The sequence below is a fragment of the Ictidomys tridecemlineatus genome, chromosome 2 (genome assembly GCF_052094955.1).
Source record: "Ictidomys tridecemlineatus isolate mIctTri1 chromosome 2, mIctTri1.hap1, whole genome shotgun sequence".
NCBI classification, from domain to species: Eukaryota; Metazoa; Chordata; class Mammalia; order Rodentia; family Sciuridae; genus Ictidomys; species Ictidomys tridecemlineatus.
The window spans coordinates 198,591,475-198,613,659 of NC_135478.1; the positions used below are offsets into that span (position 1 = coordinate 198,591,475).

General features: G+C 38.2%; 1 protein-coding gene across 5 annotated transcripts in view; it reads right to left on the bottom strand.

Annotated features, from left to right (window-relative positions):
• Positions 1-22,185, bottom strand: part of Dync1i1 (dynein cytoplasmic 1 intermediate chain 1) — a 293,572-nt gene that overhangs the window by 19,286 nt on the left and 252,101 nt on the right. For all 5 annotated transcript variants that reach the window (XM_078040389.1, XM_005331795.4, XM_005331801.4 and 2 more), the window contains one exon: positions 2,857-2,997. In XM_078040389.1, the coding sequence (XP_077896515.1) occupies positions 2,857-2,997 (141 nt within the window). The remainder of the gene's footprint in view (positions 1-2,856; positions 2,998-22,185) is intronic.

Sequence of the window (22,185 nt, forward strand, 5' to 3'; positions counted from 1 at the left end):
GCAAAAATGTAAAACAAAAGTCCCTGGCTCATTTATTTTTTAAAAATACACAATTTCTACAATAAAGCTACCTGCTGTGCAGGCTAGAGTCTGAATTTTTAACCAAACCTTGCAAAGGCTGAAACAATGTGAATTTAGATGGACCATAATTCTGTCAATACACTTTATTATTGGTGTGCTGGCCAGAAAACAAATCCGTGATTTTGCTATAGAATTTCAGAGTTAATTTTTAACACTATAATTTAGAAGGATCATGTAGGTTTCTTATCTAATTCTATTTAGTATCAGATTTTATTTGAATGATCTCAAAAAGAGAGCCAAAATGATAATATGAACATAGAAGAAAATGAATCACTTAAAAGTCACTGACCTTTTGAGAAATTAAAAATAATTCCTAATACATGTTAAGACTTTTGTTAACTTTGAATATAAATAATATAGCAAACTGCAATGGCATTTTAAGCTTTTAAAATATTATTTTCATACATACTGTAAATAGCAAAAAATAGCTATCACAGCCTATGATATGTGCTAAAATAATTTAAATTGCATAAAGGAAGCGACAGAATATGTCTGTGTGCATTTAATTGATAATGACCTTCAAAATTTGATGAATCTATATTGAAAATAATCCATGTACTCACCCTGTCTTACTTCTATATTTTAGTTTTGCAAGTATTTTCATGAGTTTTTATGGCTCAATCGTTTTACTTGCAAAGATAAGACAGGACATAAATTACCAAGCAGCAGAAATTAGTAATTCTGAGGTAGGTAAATATGAACTATTCTTGCACAGGAGCAGTCTCCAATAACTTAGTCTCAAAGCATAATAATTTGAACAATAACCAATAGACTACTGCACTGGGAATTCAGGTTCATTTATTCTCCCGCAAATTTATGTCCTAATTTGATATACATTTGAAAAATCTTGTTCAACTTGATAGAAGGCAAACATGATTTCAGGGTTTTAAAAAAGCGTTAAGTTCATTACTGGATTTGAGTCAGACTCAATATATCTTTACATTATTGTGAAAGCAGAATTACTTTTACCACAAAACTAAATGATTTGTATGACCAGTAATGATTTTTTAAAATGTTTAATCATAAAACTCTTATGTGCTGTCTCTTGAAACCTACAGAAAGAAAAGGGAAAAAAATAATATTTGGTAATGTTCACATATTAATTTCCTTTTTCCTAAAAGACAGATTAAACAAAATAAAAAAGTTATATATATAGGAATTATGAAGGGGTCTGTATCCTGCATTTGGGTACCACCTAAACCTTACCTCAACTAAGCCTGATTTCTGATACAGCGGACTCCTAAGTCAATCTGGAAAGTGTTTGTTTTTTGGTTGCTTTAAGTGAGTTTCTTCTACCAAACAGAAGCAATATGATTTTAATCAACAGTGATGAAAGACTGGGAAACCATTACAATGTAAGGTAATAACATCTTTCTATTAAGAGTAATAATGTTATAAACATTTCAACATCCACAATGATGGGCATTTCACATGCTCATGCCTTTTGATTATTTTCAAAGATGTTTCATTACATAATTCTTCCTTGTCACATAGTTCTTTGAGGTAAATGGAAAAATATTTAAACAGAAAGATTTTTAAAAATAAATTTGGCAGAAATTCTGTATATATATATATATATATATATATATATATATATATATATATACCCTTGAAGATACAGTTACTCAATAACAATACCTAAAGGATATTTCCCTGCCCTCTTCCAGAAAAAAAAAATGAGGAAGTGTGCTCCTCCTTCATATCCTCCAGCTGTAGCCCTTCTAATTAAAAAGGCTGAGCTGCTTCCTGCTCAAAATACTTCAAAAGACCTTTCTCTTGTTCTCTACTTGACATATAGTTTGCAGCCCTTGCTGCTCATATCTGCCCATTTGTATTTATGGAGAGCTCCCCAGAATCAGAAGTCAGGAAATGATGCAGAGACCATTTTAGTTTATAAAGTTGAAGGATATTTAATATTATTATAAAAGAAACAACTCTCACACCCAAATATCTAAGTAGCTGAATTAGCACCTCAATAATGTTGAGAGTTGGAAAAAAGGAACAATGCATATGGCATAAATTTTAATACGAAACTATACAGTGTGCTTTTAAAGCAATACATTTGCACTACCAACTGCTTTTAAAAAAATAGGCTTTTTTCACTTGTGAACTACTCTCAATGTGACATGTTAAAATTCCACTTAAAAAAAATTCGGAGTTCCTGTTCAAATATGCTAATCTGTTCAAAGTTGAACACCATTGTCAGATGCTGACTCTGAGTTCAACATCTTCGACAAGGCACATTTACCTTAGTGAAAATCAAATGGATGATAGATTTAAAGAAAAAAAAAATAGTTAACAGTCATTTTGTGTGTGTGTGTGTGTGGGGGGGGGGTTCAAAATAGAAATTGTACAAATAGGAAAAGCTGAACAAAATAGCCCCCTTGAAGAGCCCAATCTGAAAATCAGCGTCCACAAAACCTAATTTTTCCAAGTGTTTGCCAATAAAGTTATTTTAACATGGCTCTGAAAAATGCCTGTGTATCCTTGACCATCCGGAAAGGCGTAAACATGTATAGTTTTGCTCTTTGCCAAAAAGGGTGGTTAATTGTCCAGGATCTGCCAGAGTTTAGAGACCAAGTGAAATCAAGTGACTTTTGGCCAATGCATCTGCCAGTTCCCTTCAGGGTAGTCAAGAATAAGGGGGCCAGCAACCCTCCTGCAATTGGAGGGTCTGTCCAAAAAAGGCCGATTTAGAAGAAGAGGCAGAGACTGCGAGTGGCCTCCTGCGCACCCCTCCCAGCCCTGGGCCCGGGCGCCTGCGCCGCCGCTCACCTCGGTGTCATTGTTGAGGTTCCAGAGGTCCAAGCGCCCCATCCCGTCCACGCAGGCAAAGAGCGCGGGATGCACGGGGGACCACATGACATCGTACACATAGTCTGCATTGTCTTCAAAGGAGTAGAGCGGCTTGTTGTGCTGTAAAGCAGAGAGACCGTGAAGACTTTGTGGCGCTGCTGCTGCCTCGGGCTGTCTAGGGAGCCTAATTAAAAACTTTGCACATTCACAAAGTGTCATAAAACTTCCCGAGATGAAAGTCCTCGAGAAGGTGAACCGGAGCTTTAATGTGACTAGAACTGTCCAGTGGCATAAATAAATACCGGGGGGCGGAGGGGGGGGGACACGCTGAAGGGGCCGGGGGCTGGGACGGGCGGAGGGAGGCGGTTTCAGACACAGTTGTAAGAGACATTCCAGACAGGTGGACGGGGATGCCATTAGCTCGGAATTCTCGCCGGGCCACGCTTTGCGAGAGTCTTTCGGAGCCTGAACCCGGTGGTGGTCTGGTCGGCCGGGCTCAGACCCGCCGGGCAGCTCCGAAGCCGCGGCGCTCCCGGAGCCCGAGCCCCGTGCATCGAAGGCAACGCCTGCCACCTCGTGGTCGCGGCCTGCAGCTGCACCAGCTCCTGCGGCTTCCAGTCCCACTCCAGGCCAAATTCGTATTTTAACGGTTCTTTGGTGGCCGGGGGATGGGGACAAATATTTTAAAAGGGGCTCTATCTCTTCTAGGAGGTGAAAATTTCGCGGTCCCAAGACCTTAGCCTCTCTGGTTGGGAGTAGTTCGCCCAAATCAAGTGGACTGGTGAGGCTTCTTGTAGCACCCCTAAACTTCTCTAGAGAAAATGAGCCATATTTTCTAGATCTGTCTTTCCAAGAACCCTAAAATTGGTGTTCTGAGGAGAAATGCGTTAACATACTCCCACTGCATACAAATGCCTCCACTCCAGAGGGATACAATAAATTAAAATGGCACTCTTGATTTCCAGTGAATATTGTCACATCAAAATAGCACAGAAGTCAGAGGCAAGTTTGAAAGTACACCAGAAATAAAACGTAATTGGACTTTATGAATTATTCATTCCATCTGGCTTGTCTTATTCTAATTTCTGCATAATGGCTTTACTAATCCCTGATCAATTAATGTAAAATGAAATTTAAATGATAATGAAAGCCCCAGAGATAAAAGAAATTAAATATTCTTATATCCTCTGACAGAAATCTAAACAATGGGAGTTTTTTTTTTTCCCCCACTGTCGTCTTCATCCAGTCAGCTGTCTGTACTCTCTTCATGGGTTCTACTGGATGCCTATACAGGCCAGAGTAACAGGATCAGGAGAAGATAACATACAGTGTAACAATCAAATCCTTTCTGCATTAGACGTTCAAAGAATGTTACCTGTAGGAAATCAGAGCAAAGTCCCAAAGTGTCCCGTTTGTGAGTATAAAGTACACCAGAATTCGTGTACTGAAATTCTGAGAAAAATCAGTGCAAAGATAATAAAAGTTCTTTAACCTAAATATAATGCAAAAACTTACTAAGATAGCAGTTACACGATTTCGTTTTCCATGATTTATATTGCTTTGATATTAAAAACCACCACTTTGAAGCAAATAAAATTTCAACATATTGAAGCAACATAGATGTTAGATGAGGTATTGTGTGTATGTGTGTGTTTGTGTGTGTGTGTGTGTGTGTGTGTGTGTGAGAGAGAGAGAGAGAGAGAGAGAGAGAGAGAGAGAGAGAGAGAGAGAGAGAGAAGAGGAGAAGAGTAGGATAGGGAGGGATGTTTTAATTCTAAAAGTGTCTTTTGGGGGGTGTAATTTGAAAAAGAATACGTGATACCGAAATGTCAAAAAGAATTGCCTTATTGTTTTGTATTTTATAAATCTTTTATGCAAAATATTTTATATACCATCTTTGCAATGGGATTCGAAGCCGAAATCATTTGCTTATTGGCTACTGACATAGTTTCTTTCTGCCTCTCACTCTTTGGACGAGGTGATTCTAATTCCTTTTCCCAGAAAATCTGAATATTCAATGATTGCTGAAAATAGTGTGATTGTATCATTTCTCCTTATTTATATATTTTTACAAAGCAGTGTGGAGAATCTGCTTCTTCAGTGATCGTTTGTGATTATTGAATTCTAACTCATAGTTGGAGATTATTGCCACTGCAAATTCTTGATTTTATGGCCAGTCAGCCACTATTTGTATTTTTCTTAAAGTCAAAGGATGGCAAAGATTTATACACATTTAAAAGAGAATACTCTCTCATTAACCCAGCCAATAGTACATCTGAGGATAGCCAGAAGTTTAGTTTCGGATACACAAATGGACATAAGATAATCATATAACATCTGTCATCTTTATTTTGATCAAATAAAAGATCGTCATCTTTAACCAGTCATTTTCTAAGGAGCTGATATTATCTCGTGGATTAATTACCTTATTAAATTATCTGTTAATTGCTAGTATTCTTTTGTTTTTCTTTTGGTAGTTTCTTTTCTGAGACATTTAGTCAAAATTATGCTGCATCCTGGAGACTTCATTTCTTATTCTTTTTTTAATTTTTTTTTTTTTTGTGGTGCTGGGCAGATTTCACTTTTTAAACATCTGGAAATAACTGCCATTGTTCATGTTGCCAAAACCCAGTTTTCTCATGATAATAGTATTGATTAAAATATTGTTATTATTCTGCTTTTCTCCAACTTCCTTATCACCCTTCACCCCCAAGATGAACCTTCTATTATAAAAGTCACTATGAAAATAATTCTAAACTAAAGTATGTTCCTATTTGGGAGCAGGGAGAAGGGCCTATATTTTCCAAGGGTCTGTTTAGCCTTGATAAATTCACAGGCTGGGAATGTCTTAATCAAGATTGATTGAACTCATTATCAGTGTACCAAGTCGATTCACATTAACAAATCACTAGTTTTCAAGTCCAGCATATGCATAAACTACAGGCATAGGCAAAAGTTATTTTACAATAGTACCATTTTGAACAGTAATTGTACTTTTTGCACAATTACGAGATTTTATCATCCTGTTTTATTTGTGCTCAAAGGATATTCAGATTGAAAATCTATCTCAAATACTTCATGTAACAAATTTATGGTAAACACATATATCATGAGATTCTAACATTTCCATAACAGAACTACAAAGTGTCAGGTCCTAAAGATTGGGTTTGTGAATTTGCAAAACGTAAATTTCTCATTCATACTTATTACCATTTCTTAGTACGTGAGTATTATTTTAGAATATTCCAAATTTTGAAAAGGTGGAAAGTATGGGCACAAATCTGACCAATGATTTCAAGGAGAAATCCTATAATATCATTTGTATACCTAAGCCACAGAAGTGTCATGATTTTAAATATTTACTCTACAAAACACTAAAGACCATTTAGTTAACTAAATATTGTTCCACAGCATGTTACTGTAGAAAGCGTTTTTCAAAACAATCACATTTCACCACACAAAACCCCCTTCACCTGGGAGTTTCCTTTGCTAAGTGAAGTGTCAAAGAAAAAAGGAAAACCTCACCCCTCGCCATGGGTTGCACGTGTGGCACTTGCCAATGAAATAAAGTCACGACACCCTGTGTTTCATTCAAGTCTCCAGGGCTGTGCCAATAATGCTACAGTATCTAGACACAGCCCAGCTTGATTTTAATTCCCTGACTTTCAAACAAAGAGGAGAAGCAGTCACCTCCCGAACAGACGAGGGGCAGGGAAGGGTGTGCGCTGTGTGCCCAACTCTGTGCACACATTGTCTAATTTAATCCGCATAAAATCCCTGTAAGGTAGATGGTATTTACAGAAAAGAAAATTATAGTTCAGGAAAGTTAGGAACTTTCCCAAGGTCACGGAGGTTTTTAAGCGGTGGAGTCAGATTTGGTTCTCAGGTTTTCTCTTGGCTAAGCACGTCTTTTACACACTGGAACCAAAAGCTCCTTCTACAGGGTCTTCAGTCCTCGCAGAAAAACCAGGAGATCTGTTACCTCTACTCCCCGTTCAACTCAACCAATATTTACTAAGTACACACTATGTAACTCGGAGAAGCAGTTGAAAAAACACTGCAGTCAGAATGTTTATTTCCTGTTATTAATGATCCTGAGGATGTTACCCACACGTTTGCAGGAGTCTGTAGCACCTTGTGAGAGAAACAGAGAACTTTTTCACCTAAAAGCTAGAAATGGGGTGGGAGTGGCCCTTCAGCCTGCAGAGATCAACAGCAGGCAGAGCCTTGGAAAGTAGAAAAAAATGAGCTAGAAGGCAAAGACCTGTCCCCAGTTCACTGAATAGCTGAGTGACTTTGGATGAGGGGCTATGATTTACATTCTCTGAAAGATGAGGTTAACAAAGTCTGCATCAGACAGAAAGGTAATGGGAAACTCTGGAAAAACTAGAGCCCTTGGGAAATTTCACTTAACATCCTTGGATCCTGGCTTTCATATCTGTAAGATGGAAAGCCGGAACTACTAACCCTGTTAGCCTTATGATTCTGTGACTGTTTTATTATGTGCTTTATCACTCGCAACAAGAATGGAATCAAGTATGTGAAAGTTTTTTTCCCCCCTAAATGCCCTTCACAGGCACAGATTATAATGAAATCTATCTTTTCCTTGATGCTTTTTAGAATTCATATTATGATTCCACAAAACATTGTAGTAACTTCAGGGATTTTTAACTTTGTGTTTCATTCAAATAATATAGAAACGCATCAGCATATGGCACATTATAAATAATTTGGAATTATGAACACAATAACAGACCTCCTCCTCCTTGATGGATTGGAGAAGGAATAAGGAATGCTAAATTTGCTTTCGGCAGGTAGTGAGATCTGTTTTAAAAATGAAACTTTACACAATCCATTAATGTTTGACAATAAAGACTTGATCTTGAGAACTGAGCTTTGATTTTATAAGTATACTTGTGAAAATGAATAGACCTGCATATTTTCCCAATCAGTTAACTCTAAAATGATTTCTGAAGAGGCGACTCTATTTCTGACGTCGGAAATGTGCCAAAGTCACAGTTAGAGAACGTAATGTTATTTTCCTCTTCTCAGGCACCTCCAGGCATCATTTTAGGACTTAGTGTTTGGGAGGCTGGTGAACAGGACGATTTATGTTAAAATACTTCTTAACACCCTCAAACGTTGTGGTTCTTGAGATTGTATTTGTTTCTAAATAATTGGCTTTCAAAGCAGACTTAGTGGAAATATTTATCCAAACCATGAACGTTCCTTTGAGGGGAAGGATAGGGTGGTAGAGGGTACTATGTGGCGGAGACAGAGAAGAAAATTAATAAGTTCTAAATTTGATTTCTGAACTATAAGGAAAACCAATGGAATCTTACCTTGAAAACTATATCCTGTTGGGAAAAAAACATGACCAAAACAATAAACAATGAGTAATATGAAAATGGCCTTCAAATATTGTCATGTGGGTTCCTGTAAAGTAATTAAAATAAACAGCTGGCCAGTTCTTCCAGGAACCATTAAAATGTGAGACCACAATATCATTTAAAAAAAAAAAACTACCAAAGGACCCCAAAACTTCAGGCTCACAACAAAAATGGATACTTCTACCATGAAAAGAAAGTGGTTAAACAAATAAGTCAATCCAAACTCACAAACCCAACCAAAAAACCAACTCTCTTGGCCCAAGAGAGAGAGGTGTTGCAAATTTGGTACTATCAATGGAAAACTTTATTGCAACTTAAGTTGAGATGCTAATGCACCAACTAGCCTATATTTATCTTAAATTCAGTGGGTTATTACTCAAATCATACATATGATTCTCACATGACTTCTATCACAGTCACAAGTTCAAAATTAGACATCCACTCCTTGGTGAGTCTATTTTCCAAAGAATGGGAAGAGTGAGTCTATTTGTTGTTCATGTATATCAACGGAAAATCTGTGAGGACTTTATTTTTATAAATTAGTTAATTTAAAACCATTTGAAAGAAAGTTATGGAAATCTAGGAATTTGGCATTTCTCTTTCTCTAAATGTGGAAGTTTTACTGAATAAGATCTGAAGCCACATGAAAGGTATCCTTTGTTATACTGCCTTCCTCTACAGCTTATTTGCATGGAAGAATCCTACTAATCCAGGAGGCGCCGCCAATAAAGAGGCTAATTATCCATATAAAGGAATGTATACATATTCACAGGTTTTGACTAGTATTTGAGTGTTTAAAGCCATGGGAAAAATCTACAAGCTTTGCTTAATTCATAAAAGGAATATTTCTCACTCTGGCATGCATTTTTATGAATATTAGCTCCACCTAAAGGTTTTCCTTTAAAACTGGAATTTTAAGAGCCAGTGGCGATGCGCTTTCCAAATGCCTCTTGCATTCATCTCAACCACTGGGGCTTTCTGGTTCCATTCAGCCTTCTTGCTTGTTTGAGTTGAGGCAGGCCATAGAGTTGGTCCTTATGTTTCCCAAACCTGGGTCAGCTGTGTTGGGTGTGTCCTGCAATTGAGAGGGCTGTTCTCTTGACTGATGATCTCCTTCTGGATTGCTGTTCTCTCTTGGAAAGATCACAGGCAGTAGAAGGAGGCAAGCAGGTTCAAAAGGACCCCTCTAAGGCTGCACCTGCCCCAAATCTGTTCCTACCATAACTGTAAAGTTTCATATCCAACATCCTATATATATATATGTATATATATATATATATAGGATGCATCCCATATGTCCATAATGGTCAGGGACTATTGGGAGGCTGGAAGGAAGAGATGGATGTTGATATTTAAGGAAAAGGGAATGTGGAGAGGTGATAATGGACTGGACCTAGAAGCAGCCAGTCATGTGATTGTATTCATGCTTTGAAGCCTTGAATAGTTAGAAAGACTAGCCAGTCAAGTGGTATTTCTAGGACCAAGTTTTGTTTGCTTATTACTTATTTAATATCAAATTATGCAACTGCATTTTACTAGGGGGTAGGCAAATAGCAAAACATTTCCACTTGAATATTTTAAAATATTTAAACTGACAATTCTTGGGTTTTTCTCTCTCTCCTCCTCCTCTTCCACCTTCTCCTCCTCCTTCTGATGGGCTGTCCTCAACCTTGAGATCCTCCTGCCTCAATCTCCTAACTAGAATTATAAGTGCATGCCACTGTGCTCAGATAATCTTTTAATTACTAAACTGAAATCTTCACTCTAGCTTATATTTACAAACTATCTCACAGACAGAAATAAAATGTTAAAACTGGTGGCTGGGGCTGGGGCTCACTGGTAGAGCACTTGACTAGCATGTGTGAGGCACTGGGTTCAATTCTCAGCACCACATATAAATAAATAAAAGAAAGGTCTTTCAACAACTAAAAAAAAATTAAAAATATTAAAACTGTACATATCAGTAATTCTTAAAGAAATTTTAAAAATATCAAATTATGAATCTGGATCCATAGATTCTACTTTTATCCCCCTTTATACTTATTTCTAAAATACCAATTTCTAAAATTAATATTTGTCAGTGCCCAGAGCTAATCTTAGATTAATGATATCATTATCAAATAAATATAACATTTAGAAAAAAATGTGTGTGTGTTTGCGCACGCACACATGAAGTCAAGGCAAGTTTTTGGTAGCTTGGCATTCTTGTGTCTACTGGCATTAAAAGCCACATATCTTTATAATATGTGTAATATTAGTACAGCTGATACAGTATTTACTTTAATGGTGGTGAGAACCAGCATGGAGAATCCCAAATAGCAAGAGTTGGAATATTTTGTTCAAATGAGGAATATGTCTGATATACTTTCTGCTTTGCAACAGATTTGCTTACCTTGTTCTGTTTCACCTAAGCCAAATTGAATTTAATTTCTCTTCAAGAAGTAAACATGAATTAAATAAGAGGTGAGGTGACTTAGGGCATTGGAAGTGACCATTGGGAAGTAGTAATCTAGAATCATTTCGTGTCCTAGACAATTTGCAAAATTAAATGGTCACAGAAGGCTGGTCAAGATGGACCCACACTGGTTTGATCCACAGCTACTCTGGGGTAAAGATCAATTTTAATTTATCTTCCAACATAAGGCATAAAATACAGGTTACAGCAGGGAAGCAGGAGGGTGGGGGTATCTTTAAATCTCATAATTATATAGTGAGCCTTTTGTTCTCATTCCTTCTCATATTTCTCTCTCTCTCTCTCTCCTCTGTCTCGTCTCTCTCTCTCTCTCTCTCTCTCTCTCTCTCTCTCTCTCTCTCTCTCTCCTCTCTCTCTCTCTCTCTCCCCTGTCTCTCTCTTTCTCCACTATTGCCTAAAATGAGAAGCTTGGGGAAGGCAACTCTGCAGTATATCATTAAAATACAAAGGCAAACATTTTCATGCTGGTTCAAAGAGCAAGAGAAAGGATTCACCAAGCCCTCACTTCTTGCACAATGGGAGAGCCCAATCAGCTGGGTGAATTCTAAGTCTCCAAAGTGCTTGTACATACATGAATTATTCACACACCTGCATAAATATTCAACAGCTATAGGCATGTGTTGGTGGGTGAATATTTAGAAGGGGCTGTGGGTGGAGGTGGAGGTAAAAAGACAGGAAGTATGAACATAGGCCAAGTCTGGAGATGACTCTATGATTACGTTCTTGTGGTTTCTTTCAAAGTTAGTGTATTCTCCCTGGGTGAGCTTAAAAAGGAATAACAATAATAATAATAAAAAGAAAAAAGGTGGGTAGGCAGGAAGAATTTGATGGCTAGGACAGGTAGATTTATTGAAAGCTAATTTTAATATTTGCCATCTTATGTTAGGAAGGTAGGGGAATAGAGTAAATATAGGGATAAGGGGTACAAACGTAGGTCAGATATCTACCACTTGAATATTGTGTGTGTCAGACAGGCAGCCAGTAGGGTTTGGGGATTGTGAGGAAAGTGCTCTCTACTATCCAGTAAGTGTTGCTGGTGGTAACTATTTGATTTTGTTAATCTTCTTCTCTGTCTTAAGTACTATGCTTAGACACTATAATAGCTAAAACTTTAACTTTTGATTTTTATTGTGTTTTTCTGCTGATATATTGAATATTTGATGAAATGCTAGCAGAAATAGGTATGCTAAGGACCCTTCATTAGAATCATGTCAGTTCCACCTTAGTTTAAGATAACCTATTTCCTATAACAGAGCACATATTTCAGGTAGGATAGCCAAGAGCATTAATCCATCAACCGTGATTTACTAAGGATCTAACACTTGCTTTCTATTTTGGGCAATTGATAGGAATATAAGATCTGACTCTGTTCTCAAACACTAACACTTCAGGTAGGAAAATGAGAATTTTGAAATAATAAGAGAAGAAAATTGCTTATTTGGGAATCTTTTTTTTTTCACTTTGTTCCAAAAGGATTTATTGTACCTTCCAAGTTACATATACTGCAAAATTGAGAATATACAACAGAGAGTGCTAAAGAAAAGGTAGACCAATACCTACTTCCAGGATCCTGAGATAAGCTGATTATTACAGTCTGGTACTGAAGCAGCTCTAAATTTCCTCATAAACTAAGACAAAAAGGAAAACACATCACATCACAAGGAGGTGCACAAATTTCACCACCTGAAGGAAGGAAGAATATAAATTCCTCCTCAAAGCCACATTCCTGGGAAAAACTCAGGGAGGAATTTACCTTGTCTACGAACCCCTGGAAATTAGACTGGCTCTATCTTGTTTATATCAAAGAAAAAGAACAAGTGTGTAGCCAGGTGCTAAATTCTGTGGTACAGCTGTTAGGTGCCAGAGGAATTCAAAGAGTGGAGGAGGTGGTGGTGTGTTGGTGGTTACCATGGTCTGATGTGGTCAAAGAAGGTATTACCTAGGACAGGTGAGGAGACCTGCCTTGAACAATGTAGAGCCTTTGACAGATGGAAACAAAGACAATGAAGGAGGGGAAAGCAAAACATGCAAACACTTGCTAGGTATGTCAGGGTGATGTTTCTAGAGAGATATCAGGATGAGAGATGGGGACAGCCTCAGGAGGGATAAAGTTAAAACTTTTTGATGCAATAAGCTACTAATTTATTAAATACTCATAGGTAAATGTGCTGTGTTTAATTTTCATGAGGATGTTTTCAGATCTTCTAGTGTGGATAAGTGAATGACGAATAGCATTAACTGGGTAGAAAATAGAAGAAGAAATAGAGTAGGGAGTAAGATCTGATTTGCATTTTAAACACGGTGTATTAGAGTCTCTGGAAGTGACACTCAGGTTAAGTTGACAGTAGAAATTCAGGTCTGGAACTGTACGACAGATCAGGCTTGAAGTTTATGCTAAAGAAGCATTCACAGGAGGTGTCGAAGGAGAGGAGAGCGTCAGAAAGAAGAAAAGGAGGGCTGGTAGTAGAAATTTTGAAACTTTTGAGAAATGGGCCAACAGAACAACAGAGAGGCCTAGGTAAACCAGGAGAACACAACCTGAGATAGAGAGAACTGCAAAAATGAGTACTGGTCAGGATGATATACGATGAGGGCAGAAATGAAGACCTTGCATTTATCAATTTGGGGTTCATGATGATCTTGGAGAGAGAAGTGTTGAAAGAGTAATAGGGTTGGTTGAGACGAGGTTGGAAGGTATGGCAGTAGTTGGTGTGGATGCCTATTGGTTCTTCAGTGGTTTAGCAAGGTTTAACCTGAGTGTTAGGACATGCATGTAGTACTTGAAGCCAAACCATCTCATCCCCAATCACCGATCTCTAAGAGGATCCTGAATCTAGAGCCTTCCTTTGTTTCTCCTTAAGCCACCCTCTCTCCATTTAGATGTAACAACCTTGATGTTTTGGACCATTTCTTATATGCATTCATATCTCAAGTGCTTAACAGCCTGGCCAATAAAAGGCAGACAGATGTATTGAACATTGCTGATGAATCAGGAAGCCTCTGATTCATTTCCAGTTCCATTTCTGCCTGATACCTCTACTTCCTCTGATGCATTTTTGATCCAGTTTTCTCCTCAGGTCACTGCAAGCTACTTTGGTACATTCACAGTATTCCCCCTCTACATCTGTGAGGTGCTGCACCGCCCACTGGCACCTTGATACCAACTTCTAATGAAGATCATGGTTGCTGCCTAATGATGGCAAACATTTCAGTGTATTTGTACACTTTGAGGAGGGAACCAGGATCAGAGAGCTGTTTTTTTTTTTTTCTTTTATTGGTGCATTATAATTGAACACAAATAGCTGGGTTCATTGACATAATCATACATGCATGGGATTTAATTTACTTCATTCCAGTCCCCAGTAGCTCTCCTTTCCCTTCCTTGATCCCTTTCCCTATTTATTTCTCTTCTTCTATTCTACTGTTCTACCTTCTACCAGTTTACATATTTTTAATTGGTGATATACATATATAAATAAAGGTGGAATTCACTGTGGCATATTTATAGATACACATAGTATAATTTTGTCAAATTCACTTTGCATTTTAGAGAACTGTTATTGATCAGAAAAGTTATACTAAAAAATAGTGGTAAAAAGCTGCCAGTGAATTGGACAGTAGGAAATCAGGGCAGAAATTTTCTTTGTACTACAGGAACAAAACAACAGTAAATAAATGCTATTAAATTTTATCTCATTAAAAACTGAACTTAACCTTTAACTTAAATAATTAGTATCTTCCTGAAGAGTCTTTGTAACACAAACATTTCAAATGTGTGTTTGTGTGTGTGTGTGTGTGTGTGTGGGGTGTTTAACATAGCTATCCAAGGAAGAACAATGATGCCAGGAAACAGGAGAATGGTGCATCAACTATAAAGAAGCCTGCACCCAAATTAGCACCTCACACCAACTGGACACCCTGCACCAATTAATACAGGGTGACCATGATGACATGTTTTGTTTTTTGTTGGGGTGGGTACTAGGGATTGGACTCAGGGGCACTCCACCACTGAGCCACATCCCCAGTTCCATTTTTTATTTTATTTAGAGACAGAGTCTCACTGAGTTGCTTAGTGCCTCACTTTTGCTGAGGCTGGCTTTGAACTCTCTATCCTCCTGCTCCAGCCCCCTGAGCCACTGGAATTATAGGTGTGCACCATTGTGCCTGGCTAGACTTAGCTCTTCTTGTGGGCAGAATTGTGTCCCTGTCAAAATTCATACATTGAAGTCCTAATGTCTAGCACCTTAAATGCAACTAGTGTATATGGAGATGAGACCTTTAGAGATGTAATTCAGTTTAAATGAAGCCTTATGGGTGGGCTGTCATGCAACATGACTAGTGTCCTTATGAGAAGAGGCCAGGACCCAGGCACACACAGAGGGAAGACCATTGGAAGACACAAGGGAAAGATAACCATTTTCAAGCTTAGGAGAGAGACCTCAGAAGAAGCCAAGTCTGCCAATACCTTCACCTCCTACTTCCAGCCTCCAGAACTGTGAGACAATAAATCTTTGCTGTTTAAGTCACTCGGTGGAACTTGGTTTAAATTAACACAACTCTTAAAGGAGAAGAGGAGGAGATTCTTTTTTCCTGTTGGCCTCTAATGCACATCTATATGGGCACATTTACTGATCATTTTGTATTTATGGAATGGCTCCTAAGAGTGCAAGACTGATGCTGTTTCTTAAGCAGCTACTTCTCTCCTTTCTGAACACACCCCATTTGCCATCAGTAATGGCTCCTCTACCATTAGCTCTGTTATGCCTTCCAACAAAAGGGGTAGATTGCCTTTGATGAATAAGAACATATGCATTTTTCTAGAGATGGCAGAACTTTTCAAAAAATATACAGCCTACCTTTAAATCATACCACAGTACTGAAAGAGAATCTTGCCACAAGTGGGACAAGCAAGGACAGAAACTTTATGGCGGCCGGCCGATGCTATCTATATACAAGGAGATTGTACTAGCCCAGAGCTCTAGCTAACCTTGAACCAGAACTGAGGATTCTATTCAGTCTGTCGTGCTTGCCTGGAAATAGACTGATTTCATCCTGAAACGGAAGTTTCCTGCCCCTTTTTTTAGAGTTGATTTTGTTATTATCCTGTTCTTCAGCCTTAAGTTCTCTTTCTTTTAGAAAAGGACATCAGAGCATGAGAAGGGGGCTGAGGAGAGAGGGTGGGAAAAGGCAAGCAAACAGGCAGGGGAGGGGAGGCAGAACTGGAACAGGTCCCCAAACTGACACTTTCTCCTTGGAGTGCATGTAGGGTTAACCTCCAAACAAGGGCGCAGCCCCCTACAGAGCTCCTTATCAGCAGCCTCAGAGGCTAATTACCGCTGAATAGGTTCCTGAAGTTGGAAAAATTTCAAAGAATTTCTGAATACATTTCTACGGGTTCTCTTCTTGTAACAATAGGATCTATCAAACAGCAAGGAGAAGGCTCTGTTTAAAAGCACCGACAAGAGATCAGAAGAATGTATTTGATTGCCAAAGTGACTAATTTATTTTTACACAGTATTAATGATGCTACAATCACCAATATCTATAGCCTGGTTTTGACAGTTTACTGCAATGGTTCCCATTGTTTAAAAAAGAAGAAAAAAAATGTACCAAAGAAAAGAGAATGTTTTATTTTGCTACATTTCCATTTGTTAACAAAATTCCCCATAAGCAAAACCAGAGGTCATTAGTGAACAACCAAAACATGCCTGTCTCCAGAAGAATACAGCTCCCTTCAGCATTTAAAGTACAGCTCTGCCGAAAACCCAGAATCACGACAAATCCTTCACATGAAAAATTCAGAGCAGACTTCAAACCACCTGACTTTACTTTGGGTTTGTGCTCCTTAAAATTACCTAGAAAATACCATAATCTTCTCTTCATTTGGCTGGATGGAGGCCAGGGCTCTGGCTCCAGAGGCAAAGGGCAAACTAAAAATCATGTCTCAACAGACAGCTCCACCCTCTCCACCAAGTCCACTTGGCCTTGTGACAAAAAGTGAGGTCTAAAGCACATTCATCCAGGGCCTGGGTTTTTGGCTACAACTCAAGACTCTTGTAGGACAAATAGAAATGAAATCCAAAATGTTATCACCCTGCCTTAAGAAGTCAAATGGGTTTAAATGAGTGTACTGCATATGGCGAATAGTCTGCATTTGCAGTTTAACAGGGAACCAGGAAACTGCACTAAAATGTAGTGTTTTTTTTTTTAAATTCTGATAAGGGTTAGGGTTATTAGCTGAGATTTTAAATTCCAAAGTGAGGTTTGATAATGTGTGTGTGTGTGTGTGTGTGTGTGTGTGTGTGTGTGAGAGAGAGAGAGAGAGAGAGAGAGAGAGAGAGAGAGAAAGAGTTGATAGAGGAGATTATCTTTTATACTCCATCAAGCACTTTGGGAGTGAAGAGTAAACTGTAGAGAGGATAGGGGCACCAAGGGACTCCATTATGGGGACTGCTTGCCTGGCCCGGTTGCTCCCCAACTGTGGCTGAGACTCCCAGTGCCCTTCATTCTACTTCACCAAGAGCTCCAGTTCCTCAGGACTTACTTTGTCTGGAGCCCACCCACTCGGACACCCCCCACTTGCTCTCACGCTCAGGATGGGTGAGAGCCAGGAGAGACTGTCAAGTAATTTTTACCTCCCGCTGAGCTAGTGACAGGCTCAGTACAAATAGCTACATTGAGAAAGTGTCTCCATGCCACAAATCCCACGCCAGCCCTGTAACAAGACAGGCCTGGGCTTTGAATACTACCATCCGATCCCCCTGGGGCAGAGCAGTGCTGAAATGACAGGACCAGGGGTTCCACGGGCGGCCCCTCCTCCCCTCCTCAAAACCCTCTGCTCCAGCCATTGGCTGCCGTCACAGTCTCCTCTGCACACTAAAGCTGTTCCGGTCTTTAACACTGTTCATGCTGCTTTCCACCACTGGACAAAGGGCAGCTTTCTCCTCTGCTGTAGACTGTCCAATCCTGCCATCCCTGAACTCCCGACATCCACTCTCAAACACCTGCAGAATGCACACGAATGTCTCCTTTTCCTCCACCCCAGCCATTGTTTCCTGACCTCTTTCTAGAAGCCCTGTCCTGCTGCTGCCTTGGAGCCTGTTATATGTAGTTAGATTTAAATACACTCTTACTTCATTACTGAAGTGTTCAGCTTTCCATGTAGGGCTCTGCCTTCATGATTCAGTAAACAAATGTTCTCTTTGTGGTCTACTTGGCGCTGTGTTTTTTGCCTTGCTGGTGATCTTGCTGTTTAGAATGGGTTCCAAGCAGAGTGCTGAAGCACTGTCTAGCGTCCCTAAGCACAAAAAGGTCTGATGTGTCCTCCTGAGAAAATGCACGTTAGAGAAGCTTGCTTCCAGCATGCACTGTTCAATATTAATGAATCAACAGCACATATTAAATACAGTATCTTTCAACAGAAACACAAAACGAGATCATGTGTCCATCGGTTGATGAAAATGTTGGGACCAGAGGCTTGTAAAAACCTAATGTTGCTTTTCCCGTAGAAATGTCTGTTCAATATTTGCCAATTCAGTACTTGTAGCAACTTTACAGACTACAACTGTGGCAAATAACAAGAATTAACTGTTTTTGTTTCTTTTGTTTTCCCAATTTTTTTTTCTTCCACCCTAATGAACATTCTGTGATGTCAGGAGTTTTGTGTATCCTTGTCACTGCGAAATTCCCAGTTCCTGGACTATACATAGTAAGTTCTTAGTAAATAGGTATTGAATGAATAAGCCTAAAGAGCATATATTTTGTTCTCTGTTTATATGTACTTAAATTACATTACAATGGAAATAAGGCAATACTGAAAGTTGAAAAGAACTCTTTTTTAAAGTAGTTCCAATCGTGACTCAAGTTGGAGCAATGAGACATGTATAATGAACCTGTTAGCACCAGAGACTGGGTCTCATTTCTACCCTTATCAAACTCTCTGGCATGAGGTTAAAAACACATTAAGTTCTCCTTCAACACTGATTTCATAAATGAATAATTGGCCAAATTTAGTACTCTTCTGAGTAGTCAAGGGAGGCAATATTTGCTTTGACTTTGTGGCAGAATCATAACTAAATTTAAATTGATATATTCTTGCATATTTTGCAACAATAACATTATAGGTCAATCAGTATATAAATGCTGTGTTCATATGTGGACATTCATGGAGACATTCAATTGGGCAGTGGGGGAAAATTGATGGTGCAAAAAAGGTGACAAGTGTAGATTGAAGTAAATTAGAAATATCAGTGAGGAATGGACAGAGATGTCTTGGCAGGTCCACTGGGATGCTATTGTATTGAAATAAATTTTCAGAAAACATAAAACCTCAGAATTTATCTTATTGTTAATCAGAAATATAATTTCTAGCAACCAAACTTAAATAATATATAATAGGTCAAAAAGCCTATATTAAAAATTAACCCATTACTACCTGACTTAAAGCTTAAGGGACAATATAAATGAAATTTGACATATGACCATTGGCCTCAAGGAGCTCATAGTTCAGTGGATAAGAGAGAAGCAAGTAGCACATAAAGACGATCAAAAGCCATTTACATTATATTCCCACACTGTAATTTTGGGGTTTTGATTAAAGTTATTATAAGAATAGCTTTACTTTCATACTATGATGAATAGTTTTATGTTAAATACTATTAAAGCTGGTGAAATCTGGTAGGTTACTCAAGCGTCTGAGGTCACTACTAAATGGCAAATCAGAATTGATGGACAACACAAAATATTGCCACATTTTTAGCACAGTGTTTTCTAACTGACCAGATTACAATCAACATGAGGCAGAAAAAATAATGGGATCAGAAAGATATCTAAATCACTCTTCTCTAGATATCAGTTTTCTTTTCTACAAAATTAGGGAATTGCATAGGGGATCTGCAAAGTACCTCTTAGATATGATTTCTATGACTTAACCAGATTTTCTTGTTGCTTTTGTATCTTGTTTCCCATATATGGACTTTAATTTTGTTAAAGATGTAAAAACCATTTCTAAAAAAAATAACAAGTGGTGTACTTATTTAATCAGGATTGCAAGTGGCGTTGGCACTGCATAAGTGCTTGTGGACAGCTCTTCCATGACTTTTAAGTCTGTGTCACGTTGCCTTCTCTAAACATTATTTCTGAGTGCTCAATTCTTTCTCCCTCTTCTCTTTCCTCTCTTATTTTTTCTTTCTCTAGATATATTCAGTTTCATTAGTTATGCTGTTCAAATGATCTCTATCTTGACTGATTTTTTAAAAAAATTTTGTTTGACATTGTTACTATAGAGCAAACTGGAAAAACTGTAGTTAGGATTTGTAATACTAATGGTGAAATGCTTGCCCTAAAGGGTGGAGAACCAGGAAATGCAGGTTGTTTGAAATGATGAGAACAGCAAATAGAACCGTTATCAGTCAGAGTTTCCAGAACTGTGTTCCAAGGAATACTGTTCTCTCAGCACACTGAGGAAGCCCTGAGGACCACATTCAGGTCAGCATAGTGTCTCCACATGCTGCATAATTATTCCTTTCTTGAAGGATAGGGGCCTCCCTAATGAAGATACTCATTAGTGTTAACACTTTCACTTTTTAAAAAAAATCATGAAATTCCTTCTCCTGTCTTAAAAAAAAAAAAATGTCTGTTAGGAGGCCACAGAATAGAACCACTGTTGTATGTTTTACCATAAGGAAATAGCATAGTGAAAGGTGTATTTTAGGAAGATTATCTCAGAGGATTATGTAGGAAGAAAGCACAGGCAGAGACCCACCTCAGAGAAACTGGTAATAATTTTGTCACACACTTGATAAAGAAAACATAATTATTCTTTGCTTTTAAGAAATCATTTTCCCCGATAAATAGATTTTTAGGGTTGTGGGTAGGGGGAGAATTTCTTTGACAAAAGCATGGCTCTTCTAATGTACTATGGATCTACCATAACAGAAAATACTATCAAGAGAAGAAATAAAACCACACACTCAGAAACACACAAACACACTTTCATATTGATAATCCATAGATGCTGCATTAATGAAATGGTCCTCAAAGCAAAAGAATAGCAAAATGTCAGCTCATTTGCTGACCTGTGTTAAAGGAGGGCGGCTGAGGGAGAGAAAAATCAAACCAGTTAGGCATAAGTGAAGTTCCACGGGTGGAGGAAGCCAAAAGTCTCAAGCACAGCCCTTCTGGAGTGGTGACCCACTGCAGACTGTCCTGCCGCTGCACCTGGCAGAGAGGTGAAGGGGAACTTGGGTTTAAAAGTCAAGTTTTTAATCATTAAGGAAGGTCCTAAGTGAGAAGGAAACTGACAACTTATAAGAAACCTTTTCTTACTTTCAACTTGGGTTTAGTTCAAGCCAATGAACCAGGGGACAGGAGAGAAAGCTATTTCACTCAACCGCCAATTCCACAACATTCCTTTCCAGAAACTTCCACAGAGCTGGTGAGCTTCCAGTAGTAAACACTGAGGTCTGGTTCCCCAGGATTTATGGGAAGGCTGGTTACTCCACTTTGGAAGGAAAAAGGAGCATTTTTCAAAGATTAATTATATTTATTTTTCCACTACAAAACTCTTATTTGTTCTTTACAAAGTCCTAGAAAAATGAGAACAATCTCCCAATATTTATTAACTCAAGTTGATTAAGTAGTAATTTCTCCTATGGAAAATTCTACTCATTCTATATTATGAGTAACACTAATAAACTAGCAGGGATTAGGTACTAGATAAAGATGAGCAAAAGAAAATCCTATTCTGAAGAAAGGATGTGGAAGAATATACTAAATTGTCAAACAAGTTAAAGAAATATGTAGATATTGTAAAAGCAAGTGATATTAGGATTACTAAAAATAAAAAAAACCCTTAAACATACTTTTTGTAGATCTAAAACAAATGAAACTGCCTCTATCTTCTAATCTTGCCACATTCCCCTTTGAGAAGCCAGGACTTGGTGGGGCAGGTATGAAAAGACCCAGGGGTCAAGATTTGACAAACTAGCAACAGAGGTTTGTTGGAACAAGAAGAAAGGGAATATACGTTTGGATCTAAAACCAAAAAAAAAAAAAAAAAAAAAAACCAATTTAAAGTTGATGAAAAGAAAAGTTCAATTGAAGATACAATGTAAATGCAGGTAAACACAAAACTAGTAGAAAGACCGGATGACATTATTCTGCAATGAATCATTCAAGATGAGGTCATATGGCAGTGCACTGGTACAAATATTCTTAAAATTATGTGAAATCTCTGGCACAATGCCAGTCAGATGTAAGCAGTCAGGTAAATGAAGCTTCTGTTAGTGTGATGATGATTGTCAAATACAGTCTCAAAATTTTGAGCTTCGTCTCAAAATTCAGGGGCAGCAGTGAATCGGAGGGGAAGTCTCAAGAAGGGTTGCCAAAGTTGACACTGGTCAATCAAGTTGCTATAACTGTGATGGAGTTGTAGGTGCATTAATA